This window comes from Brassica napus, chromosome C1, assembly GCF_020379485.1.
Source record: "Brassica napus cultivar Da-Ae chromosome C1, Da-Ae, whole genome shotgun sequence".
NCBI lineage: Eukaryota > Viridiplantae > Streptophyta > Magnoliopsida > Brassicales > Brassicaceae > Brassica > Brassica napus.
Genome location: NC_063444.1, coordinates 33,115,053 through 33,127,133, shown reverse-complemented (window position 1 = coordinate 33,127,133; position 12,081 = coordinate 33,115,053). Strand labels below are relative to the sequence as shown.

Here is a 12,081-nt window from a genome sequence, read left to right as displayed (position 1 = left end):
TAAAAAATCATATTTAAAATCATTGGTATGCCATCTCTTCATATCAAAATATGTAAGTTTCACCATGTTCTTATTGTATATGTGTTTACAATTGATTTATTTCATTTCTTATTATTATATCCAAATAAAGAAAATAGATGTTGGGGTGAGAAGTCTATCACCAGTGTTAAAACAACACAAACTATGTTTTTAAAAATTTCATAGCCCAAGTACAACAAACTATGTTAACTATTTTCAAGCCGGTATAACTCATAAACTGGTACAACTACGTGTTTATATGTTCATTAGTTGTACCAGTTTTTGGGTTGTACTGACTTGAACGTAGTTGTATTTGGACTACGAAATTGAAAAAATTAGTTGTACCATACACGAAATATAATTTTATTAGTTGTACCATTAATTTATGTGTCCATACTATGTCAAAAATGTTATTGATCAAATATTTTGTATAAAGATGCCCAATGTGTGTTTTTCCAAAATAATGTGGCTATGCATATAACTCATATACGAGACATGTAATACTGTTGTAACTGGTACAACTTCATATCTAAACTATACTAAAAGGAGAATATCCTCCCCTCTAAAGCTATCCACGTCATCTAATTAAATCATCCAATAACAATCATTTTTTCTGCCACGTCTGCTATGTTTCGGCTCATCTCTTAGCCCAAATTAAACTTCACATCGAAATCAACTTCGACTATGATTCATCTTCCTCGATTCCCAGCCGTTTTTTTTTCAACAAGTTTTCATTCTTCAACGCCTCGTAACTAATTAGGGTGTGGAAGAGCTGTCTCTTCTCTTCATCTCTTCGTCTCTTTTTTTTTGCTCAAACATCTCTCCGTCTCTATCTCTTCCTCCATGTCTCTCTCTCGATGATGAATCAACAAGGCCATCCCGAACATGATTCCGAACCTCCTCCGACGATACCTTCGAGTCGGTGGGTGTTGAGATGAGGAATGGTGAAGAAACTAAATGTGTTTTTCCCTCGACGAGTCTCCTTTGCAGTTTGGTGGGTTGATTGAAAAGTTAAGGCCTTTTGATCCTGTTTCGTGTTCTAATTCTCTGTAGTTAAGGTTCTTTACTGAGAAAATGTTTTGGGTGATGCAGATCTTTGATAGTTTTCAGAGAAGTATCAACTTTTATTGAATTGTCGCTCATCTTCTTTTTAATTATCAATAGGGTGACACAAAGGGATCAGCAAAAGGTGGGGATGCAAATTCAAAGAAAGATGGTCAATCAAGCCAAAATGGTCAGGTACAGACACCTGGTCTTTCATATACTCGAGTTCCTTCAAATGCATCAGCTTTACCCTGATGAGCAGATCCTCAAGTTCAAGATCGAGCTTCTGAACAAGACCAACAAAAGTCTCCACCACACAGAAGACGCTCCCCAAGATATAATAATGTCTGTGAAAGTTTGCCTCTTTCGTCTTTGTTGGTTGGTTGGTTGATGATGAATGTTTCTGGTGATAGATATGGAGGAAGGTCTGCACCGCTCGTGACGTTCCTTTTGAACCCTAATGTTGTCCAGGAGCTAAGAGGTGATAAGCAATTCAATCTCCAGATGCTGAAAGAAAGTTACCAGGTTGTGATTTTGTGTTGTTTCGTTTGTGTTTAGTATCGAGGAACTCAGTTTTGATGTGTAATATTTTTTATCAGATGGGTCCAGACCAGATTGAATGTGGGAATTACTCAGCATAAACTTGTGCCTGAAGAAACTGTGATGGTTATTGACTCCCGCTGTGGTGAAAAATTTTCAGTTTACAAGGTTTGTATGCAAAGATCAATTTTTAACATGTCCCACATTTTTTTAGCTCATCTAGAACTTTGCCACTTTCGTCATTTTCAGGGTTCTGGTAACGATTCTATTACCCAGCAGTTTGATGCTTGTGCTAGCTGGTGGACACAGGGGCCAGATCCTGCTTTCCAGGTCATATGTGCCTATTGTTTTGTATCTTAATGCTTATCTATTCTTGTGGTGAATCTTCTGAAGTTTATTTTGAAATTTTCTTTAGGCGGTTGCAGGCTGAGCTAGCTAGAGAAATGGCTTACACTGCTGCTAGGTTCGGGCATGTTATGTTCCCTGAGAATGTATATGAACCTGCCTTGAAATGTGATGAGCTCTTGATAGATGGAGTGGGAAAAGGTTTCTTCTCTCACATTGTTTCTATTATTTTTTTCAAGCATTGATGGGAGGGCTAATTAGTTTTATACATGCAGGCTGGGCTTCTCGAGTGTACTTCTCAGATAATGGATCCACAGCTATCGAAATTGCCCTGAAGATGGCGTTTCGTAAGTTTTGTGTTGATCATGAGACCCTATTGGAATTTTCTGAGGGTAGAGATGAGAAGAAACATATTGTGGTTAAGGTACAACCATTTTGCTAGTGCTCAATGATACTTAGACGCTTTAATGTTGTATCTGTTAGCGTACGTTAGACTTAAACAGTGTGTACTTACTGAGATGTGCGTTGTATTTTTAGGTCCTAGCTCTTAGGGGGTCTTACCATGGGGATACTTTAGGAGCAATGGAAGCACAAGCACCATCACCTTACACAGGCTTCCTCCAGCAGCCGTGGTATGGACGGAGTTTTTTTCTTTATCGCTTTTCATGATTCCGACTTGAAAATTCTCTATTGAATTTTATTGCTTAGATAGAAATATCATTCCTTAAGGATGAACGATATCATGATTACATCACCTGTGAATATTCTCATTGTCTTGCTTCTCTTTGATTAGGTTTGCATCTATCTTTGTATTTGTAGGTATACTGGAAAAGGTCTGTTTCTGGATCCTCCTACTGATATCCTCTTCAATGGAGCTTGGAATCTCTCTCTCCCTGAATTTTTTGCTGAAATATCCCCAGAAGAATATGGAAGTAAGTATCATAATTTCCTCTCCTCTCTCTGTTATCCTCCTTTACATATATTTTAGCTGTGTGATTTAGTACTCACAAACTCTTACAGCCTTCAGCACTCGTGATGAGATTTTCGACAAGAGTAGAGACACATCAACTCTTGCAACAACCTATTTGGCCTATGTATCAAAACAGCTACAAGAGTATTCTGGAAATACACAATCCGCCCATGTTGGAGCACTGATAATAGAACCAGATATGACTATGATAGTATATCCATAAGTATGACTTCAGATATTCAGTAAGGCTTAGCATCGTGCTATCTAAATTGCTAGATTCAAACTACTATTTTATTAAGGTGGCTGATTGTATCTGCAGTGATCCATGGTGCTGGGGGAATGCACATGGTTGATCCTCTCTTCCAACGAGTTCTGGTCAACGAGTGCAGGAACAGAAAAATTCCAGTAATTTTCGATGAAGTGTTCACAGGTTTCTGGCATCTTGGAGTAGAGGTAGTATATATATTTTATGTCATCTTGTGTTATATATTTTCATTCTGCTAACAAAGTTATAATGATATTACCAAAGACTCCTGCCGAACTTCTCGGCTGCAAACCGGACATAGCTTGCTACGCCAAACTGATGACTGGTGGAATGATTCCTTTGGCTGTAACTCTTGCCACAGATGCTTTGTTTGATTCATTTTCTAGAGATCCAAAGGTAAGAAAAGTAGAAGAACCATCTTAATGATTTTCTTTTCTTCCGCTTAAAGATATCTAATCCTCTTTATTGGTTGTAGCTTCAAGCACTGCTTCATGGTCACTCATACTCAGCTCATGCTATGGGATGCGCAACAGCCGCCAAAGCCATCGAATGGTTCAAAGATCCAGACACTAACCATAACATCATCCCACAAGGAGGAATCTTAAGAGAGGTACTAAGACAAAATATAAACATCTTTGTGTCAGATGATCAGTAATCAAACATCTCTAAATGGGTTTCAACCGTACACATGTTTTTGTGCAGCTGTGGGATGAAGAACTGGTGCAGCAAATATCATGTCACAGTGCGGTTCAAAGGGTGGTTGTAATAGGAACCATTTTCGCTCTAGAACTTAAAGTAGATGCTTTCAACTCCAGGTAAAGATCTATTGAATCTCTTTTAAAAAGCATTGTCTTGAAGAACCAGACTTTTGGTATCTCATATGGTTTGTGTTTTGCTCTGCATGTGTTTTAGGTATGCTTCGTTGTACGCAAAGTCTCTTTTACAGATGCTCAGGGAAGATGGATTCTTCATGCGGCCTCTAGGAAACGTTGTGTACCTCATGTGTGGCCCTTGCACGTCTCCTGAAATTTACCGGGAATTGCTGTCTAAGCTCTACATAAGGTTTGGAGAATTTAATAGGGCATAGTACTCCACATTGTTTTCAATATTGTATTTAATTAGAAAACAGTTTATCCATAATTGTGTTCCAATATACAGAAGTCCAACGCCACATAAGACTTATTTACTATAATGTTATCAAAATTATATTAGAACAAATTTACAAAAACAACATATATACATTCTAAGAAGAGTTTTTTTTTTGTTTACCCTAGAGGATGTGAGTTCACCAGCTAATTATCTGTCATATCATATATATATATATATATATATATATATTTCTTAGAAAAAGCAAAATCACAAAAATTTGCTAAGTTATATTCTGTTTTTAAAACTAAAAGAAAAGTAAAAATAAATTAAAAAAATAGTAGAGTTTTTTAAAAAAATTATTAACGCTGTCAGTAAAATTACACGAAGTCCTAAAGTCTAACCATTAAACCCTAAACCTTTGGGTAAATCCTAAACTCTAAATCGTAAAAACTAAACAATAAATCCTAAATACTAAATCCTAAACGCCGTGAGCAAAACTCTAAATCTTAGCCCTAAACCCTAGGGTTTAGGATTTACCCTATTGTTTAGGGTTTACCAAAGAGTTTAGAGTTTACCCAATGGTTTAGGGTTTATCCAATGATTTAGGGTTTACCCAAGGGTTTAGGATTTACCCAAAAATTTAAGGTTTAGTTTTTAGAGTTTAATTTTTAGAATTTAGGATTTATTGTTTTGTGTTATAAAAAATTTGTACTTTTTTTAACATAATATAATTTGACAATTTTTTATTATTTTGTTTCTTTTTTCTCAACTCCTGAATATGAGCTCGCGAATTTTTATTGGTCGGTGAATAAATAATTTTTCTAAGAAATATCAAAGTACGGATCAATAATTTTTCTAAATTTAAATTATTGGTCACTAATAATAGTATTATTACGTCACTTCCAATCAATATTAATATTATTTTATAATTTAATATTTTTACTATTTAATAATGCATAGACAAATTTTAAATGGTTTCAGTTTTAAAACAATTATCAATCATCAATTTTATAAAATTTACGTAAAACAATAATAATAAATGCAGGTGCATTATTGAACAAATTTGTTTGTTCTGATGTGTTTACTTATATGAAATTTTAATCCCTAAAATGTTTCAAATCTTATACAAAAGTAAAGTTTGCCAAACATAATAAAAGAAAAGTAATTCAAACTATCTTCCTAATTTTACTGTGATAGTCAGGTTACTCTTTTTCATTTCATGTAATAGAAACTTATTTGAAATTAATATAAATAAAATTTTAAAACGATAAATAAAATTTTAAAACTAAATTTTCCCATTTATACAAAATATTTACAATGAAAGTAAAAATAGTAAGGTTCAATTGATTAAATAAACACAATTAATCTAAAATTAAGATGATAATTTACATGTGAAAAAAATATGAAAAAAAAAAATTTAAAATATATTATCCTGGCGTAGCGCGGAAAAACGATCTAGTTGTAATAAAAGGATGAGTTGTTTTAGTTTTAATATAAGATTCCTTGTAATAAAAGCATTATATACATCTCACCAATGTAAGAAATCTTTTAGTTAGAAAATATGGTACCACTCTTATAACTAAGCATATAAATTAGTATTACATATACAACTTTTTATATACCAGACATGTAATACTGGTACAACTCATACAACTTTGTATTATATATCATACATTTAATACTTGTTCAACTAGTTCAACTTCTTCATTATAGAAATTTCAAATTTTCATTTGGTTTTCCATATGAAGAAAAACAATCAACTGACCAAATTGGTAGGTGTTTATAATGGTCCCTTCTAATAACATCTTTGGAAAAAAAAATTAAAATTTTCTTCTATTGCAACCCTCTGACACCGCAGCTTCTTTCTTCAGTTTCGAGAGCAGAAAAAATGAAAATGCATTTTTTCAAATAGTATAACTAATACTATTAAACAAATAATATTCATATTAAATTTTATAACTAGTGCAACTAATACAACATATTATAGTGTTATATATAATATTATATTTTGAAGAGAAGTTAAACACAATATTATAAAAAACAAATTAATCACAACATATTAAAAATTTAACCAAACAATGAATAATAGTTGTGGGGGCTAAGGTTTACATACATTATTCATAGATTTGGTGGTTAGCGTTTCAGAGCCGAACCAAACCTGCTCTTTGTAGTTGACATTTTGTGGCCGCGAGATGCCTTTTTGGGTGATCTTGACGATTCAGGTGATAGACATGCAGTCTGATCTTGGACACACCAGCATCGATAAAGTTCCGTTCAGATTTGTCAACGTTGTCCACCGGAGTGGGAAGCTCTTTTTCTCATGTCAATTGTTCAACTAATATAACTTATTAAATTGTACAACTAGTTCAAATTTACAATTAGTACAACTGTATAACTAGTATAACAGTACAACTAGTACAAGTAGTACAACTAATAAAAATTAATTTAAAATATTTAAAAATTAAATGAATATGGGATGGGTTGGGTATTTGGGTTTGGATCCGGATTTAGTTGGATGGGTTGGTAGATAATTTAAAGTTTTTAGGTTTTATGGACATTTTGCCCATATATATATATAAAGTTAGTTTTTTTTCTTCTTATGACAAGTGACATGTAGGTTTGATGACACGTGTCCCCCATAATTGTTTTTTCATATTTTTAAGTTCTTTTTCTTTTAAATTATTGCAATTTGGTCCAATACTTTTTAATTGTGCACTATCTAATATTTTTCACACTAACCATAGTTGTATGAAATTTGAAAATCTATTTTATTAGTCACTTAAATTCAAGATGAATAAATACATATAAAATAATATAAATACATTTTAAATATTTATTTTATTCACAACTTCAAATAGCATATTTTTTTACTACTTTATTATTTTTTTACTATTTTCTATCATTTTATTTACAAATTATATATTTATTTAACTATTAAAATCCTAAAATAACCAACTAAGAAGAAGAAACTAGAGTAAACACACTAAATCTAAACTTGAAATCTCCACAATCACAGAGAAAAAGCAAAATACCATAGTAACACTGACTCAATAAAAGTCTGGAGCTGAAAAGAGATCAACAAAGAAGACTAACTGACCTCATCTTACCAAAGAATGACTTGGCTAAAACAAACAGAGGTAAAAAAAAGTAAAAAAATAAAACCACAGACAAAGAAATCCCCCGAACACAAAAGAACGCGGTCAATCACCAGCGCAAAAAGCCAAAAAATTGGGTCAGAGGAATAATCACCGGAAGACCAAAGTCACCACGGAGCAGGAAGACACATGCCTAAAGCACCAGAAGCACAACCACCGGCTAAAAGGTAAGAAGCACATCACAAACTAAACAAACACATACAAGGCACACGTACAACAAAGAACCACAAACTATGAATTCAAGGGACCAAAGCTCCGACAGATTAACTCTGCACACCTATACCAAGGTAAGCATAAGAATAATAGAAATAACATGAGGGAGAGAGAATGGAAGGCAACCACCAAAAATCCAGAGCTCAAATTTGAGACCAGAAACAACCTTCCAAAACACATAGCATATACGCACACTATCCAAACCTGGAGTGGCAAACATGGTGAAAGGGAGAGCCACTAGAGACGCGAGCAGCGATGGAAGGTGCAACGAGATGAGAACAAAAAAAAAAGAAAAAAGAAGACGAAACGATATCAACAAACTATGGAGCCATCTTCGAGCTATGAAAGAGAACATATAAGTCAGATCACTAAAAACCAGATTTTGAAAACCAAGAAGAGAAAAGAACATCAACGGCAAGCCAATGACGAAGAAGACAAAATCAAAGACAACTATAACTAAACTTTGACCCAACCCAATGAGATGTAATTTCTAACATTAGCCAAAATCTAAAGAAGAAGATGACCAATATTGAATGGAACAACCTACAACGCCTTGAGAAACAGCCACACAACTGCAAACACAATAAGCTTGATCTATAACAAATACCATATAATCTCACAAGAGAAGAAGTAGAAGAAAAACAAGAGCACGTAAGTGACTTTTCCAGTTATGGTGACAAACACCGCACACCGGAAAGATAAACAAAATACATAAATGTCGACGGCTCAAGGTTAAAATATGGAGAGAGGGCAAAAAACATCTCAAATGAATAATGTGAAAAATGTGAAACATCAGAAGCTCACTTCACCATTAACAAGTACTACTGTACACACAACAACACATTAGTAAAAAAACAAACACATAATATATTAACCTATTACCTACTAATACATAAAACAATAAAACATCAAATAATGCTCTTGAAAAATAAAGACTGGCCACATAATTACAATATCCAAAAAATCATACTTAGCAACAATGAAACAATATTCCACGCGGACACATTCCTAGTTTTTCATATAAAATTTAAATCTAAAGAAATTTAAATTAGAAGAGGTCCAAAACAGATTTTTTTCACAACCAAGTGGATCATTATAGAATTTGATCCGATAGTAGGAAAGTGGTACTATGGCCTCGGTTAAGTAGAACTATGGCGCCAGTTTGGACGACAATCTCTGGCATGCATTTTGGCAACCAGAAGAAGAGTGCTAGGGAGGATGAATGCAAATTATCAGTTTACTAGATATGAAATATGGTGTTTATGCAGGATAAATTATTTTTCGTTGAAGTTTAGTTATATAATTATTTATACAAATTATTAATATTTTTGTTTGAAACCTTTTAAAGGTTTTAGCAAAGGAAATGCTATTAATTAACGACTGCTGTAATATAAATTTGGAAAGCCTTTCCTAAGATTTTGATTTGAATAATATTAAAATTAATGGAATAAGTATACTTATTAATAAATGACAACAAAGAAATACAGATTTGAACAACTCTGTCCATCGTGAGAGTGTTTTCATCGGAACTAAGTTCTAAATTACATACACAAAAGCTAAACTAAAAAATGTGCAACAAATGATTTTTTGTATTTTGTTTTATTATATATTCTTTTAACATTTTTTTAGTTTAAATAATTGTTTTTATGTTATGTGTAGATTGTGATTTTGTAGTTGTTTAAAAAAAATTATCAGCCTTTTCCGTTGAATTTGTTTGTTGTAAAATACTCAGTGTTAGTTTCGTTTGGATTGACTAAGTTTTCTAATACAATTGTTGCAATTATTAACGAAGCTGCGTTCTATTTTTATTATATTGGTGTAGATATTTTAGTTTTTTTTGTTTTAGTATAAATTAGCTAGTTTCATTTTCTCTTTTTTTTTTGTTTGTTGTCGGGTTATTCTACATTGTGTCTTTCACAGAACGAATCAAATATATATTTAATATTCACATCAGTATTAAAATAATGATTGATATTTTTGTTTTAGTATTTTTATTTTAGTATTTTTATTTTTCACATTTACTTACAAAACATGTACTTATTTTACCATTAAAACCAATTTCATGAAAATTTCCTAAATGTTTAATTTATTCTCAATTATATGTAACATTACTTTTCACTATTTTCTATAACAATTTTCACTAACTGTTTTATTATTGTTTTTGTAAGTAACATACTTATTACACTATTAAAAAATCATGAAAGTGTAATTATTTTATTTATTTTTTGATATTTTAAATTTGATTTTGAAGTAAGTAGAATGCAATTTTTTTAAAACTCTAATCTAATGGATTTAACATAGAAAACATAGACAATTATTTTGTTACATCTATTTCTTGAATTTAGTTGTATTTTATTTTATATGTTATATTAAAATGACAATTTTTATGATCCTTAAAAGGAATAGCTGATTCATTATAGCAAAAATATATATTTTAAATTAGGCATGCAACACAAGAACCTTATACTAATTGTTTCTAGTTAGAAAGATATATTTTTGAATTTTGAATATAATATTATATTTAGAATTAAAAAACTATATTATCAAAATCTTATATTATCTAATAATATTTAAAATATTCTTAATGATCGATCTTGCACCAGAAAACTAAAAAATATTTCTGTTCGTCTGATCACATAGCTAAATTCTACATCTCACATACTCAACAATACTCTTATGAAAGACATTCATCACCTGTTGTTTCCAGCCAGAGGCCAATGTCTGCGTTTATTTCCCTCTAGTGTCGAAAAGTGGTCGAACATTTGACCTCATGGTATATTTTGTTGTGCTGCTTCCATCTTGCTTTTTTCTTCTATTGATGTGTCATAGCTCTGCATCTGTCCAAATGTTGTGCTGAAACTTAAACCCGAATCTAAATTCTCTTCTAGAAACTCATCCATATACAACCTAAACTGTCCCTTTACCACATACCAGGGTCATGTTCTCCTCATTTTCTCCCTAAGTAGTTTGATCTCATCGTCTTTTGTCGTGTTATCACTCTTCAACTATGTTTGTATTTCATCTCAAATTTTCTCCATATCTTTGTAATCTGAGAATAGTCTTGTACTCCGTAAGAACATGCTGTTATATGTTTTCGATTCTCTTCATAAACATCTCTTTCCACTCTAGATATTTTTGACACAAACCTACCGAACTCAAACTGTTATGTCATCATTATCTATAACCTCCCATAAAAACAAATATCCTCTCTTGTTTCTCCTTTATACTATTTTCAAACTCCCAATACTTAGACCAACGTCAGAGAGAGTGAAGGCTGATAGAGTTAAGAAAAACATCTTAGCTCTTAACAACCACATTAGTAGAACCGCTGGTGTACTTAAAAATTTTTGCTCGGTTGAAGCCGCGCTCTTCAAGGCCTTTTCACATTCCTCGCCTCCCAAAAACGAAGGAGACGTGTCATGACGGTTACCTTGCAACGACCAGCCTTCAATTCGGAAAAGTGGAGCTGAGTAGTCCCCATTCGTGGAAGATATGGTTCTAAGGTTCTCGCAAGAGTACAAAACGAATGTGCTTTGTGTTTTTTCTTAACACCGTGAGACGTGGCCGGAAGGTTGGAAGCCGGCTTGCATAATGGTTGCCAAGAAACAGAGAACAGTTCGCCGGAGTTATCTTCAGTGATTATCATGAGCATAAGTTTACTAAGACAGATTTAGAAGATGGTCTTAAGAGGTGGAAAGCTAACCTTTTTATACACGCAGAGAGACCGCCTCGCAGAAGATAACCTCACATTGAAGTATAGATCGTGGCTGAAGGAGTTAAAAATATGCTTAATGTGATGAATCTGTAAAGGGGTTTAGTTTAGATTGATGGAAAAGAAGGTCAAAGGATGCGACCGAAACTGCATGAACGGAATAGTCACGCCGACTTGAGCAACTCAATCTCTCGAATGGCGGCGATCATCCTTGGGAAGAAACCCAAAATTGATTCCGCGTTCAGAGAGAGTTAAGGCTGCTCGCCATCGGGCTTTGTTCCTTCAGCCAAGATTAAAGCCCACATAACAAACGTAGCCCATATCTATCCCCTTCCCCTTTAGTGAAACGCATAGTTTAATTAAACTATTTGATGACTTGTCAGCGTTAGAGGAGTGAAACAATTTTTTATATATGTACAGATTAACTTGTAAGATTTTTCGCTTATTTTCTCTATTTTAAGTTACTCTCCTTTACTATGTATTATTCAATCACGACTGTTTAAAACATATATCGATATAATCTGGATGAAAAAGTGATTTACTCTTATTTCAGCTACTTTAATATCAAACAAATAGAAAAGTATTTTATTATTTTTAATGTTTTACCATCGTTACTATTTAAACAAAAATAAATTCAGTGTGTGTTTATCACATCCAATTTGTAAGAGAAAATATTGCGTTGTATTTCACATTTTTATATTTTATTTACTTCTAATATTTTCACTCATTT

General features: G+C 32.7%; 1 protein-coding gene and 1 long non-coding RNA gene across 2 annotated transcripts; one reads left to right on the top strand and one right to left on the bottom strand.

The window, feature by feature from the left end:
* The first annotated feature begins 975 nt into the window (after positions 1-975).
* Positions 976-4,432, top strand: LOC106422454 (bifunctional dethiobiotin synthetase/7,8-diamino-pelargonic acid aminotransferase, mitochondrial-like). The gene is made up of 16 exons (XM_048743864.1): positions 976-1,047; positions 1,183-1,257; positions 1,307-1,407; positions 1,476-1,598; positions 1,662-1,770; positions 1,852-1,932; positions 2,028-2,148; positions 2,223-2,371; positions 2,485-2,579; positions 2,767-2,879; positions 2,968-3,111; positions 3,234-3,370; positions 3,447-3,578; positions 3,658-3,792; positions 3,885-3,997; positions 4,095-4,432. Exons 1-16 carry the CDS (start codon positions 976-978, stop codon positions 4,267-4,269), a joined length of 1,875 nt encoding a protein of 624 aa, XP_048599821.1. The 3' UTR covers positions 4,270-4,432.
* Positions 4,433-10,179: 5,747 nt separating this feature from the next.
* On the bottom strand, positions 10,180-11,840 carry LOC111215771. The gene is made up of 2 exons (XR_002664641.2): positions 11,343-11,840; positions 10,180-11,269 (listed from the first exon to the last, which is right to left on the bottom strand). It is a non-coding gene; the product is annotated as an uncharacterized LOC111215771 (long non-coding RNA).
* Positions 11,841-12,081: the final 241 nt, after the last annotated feature.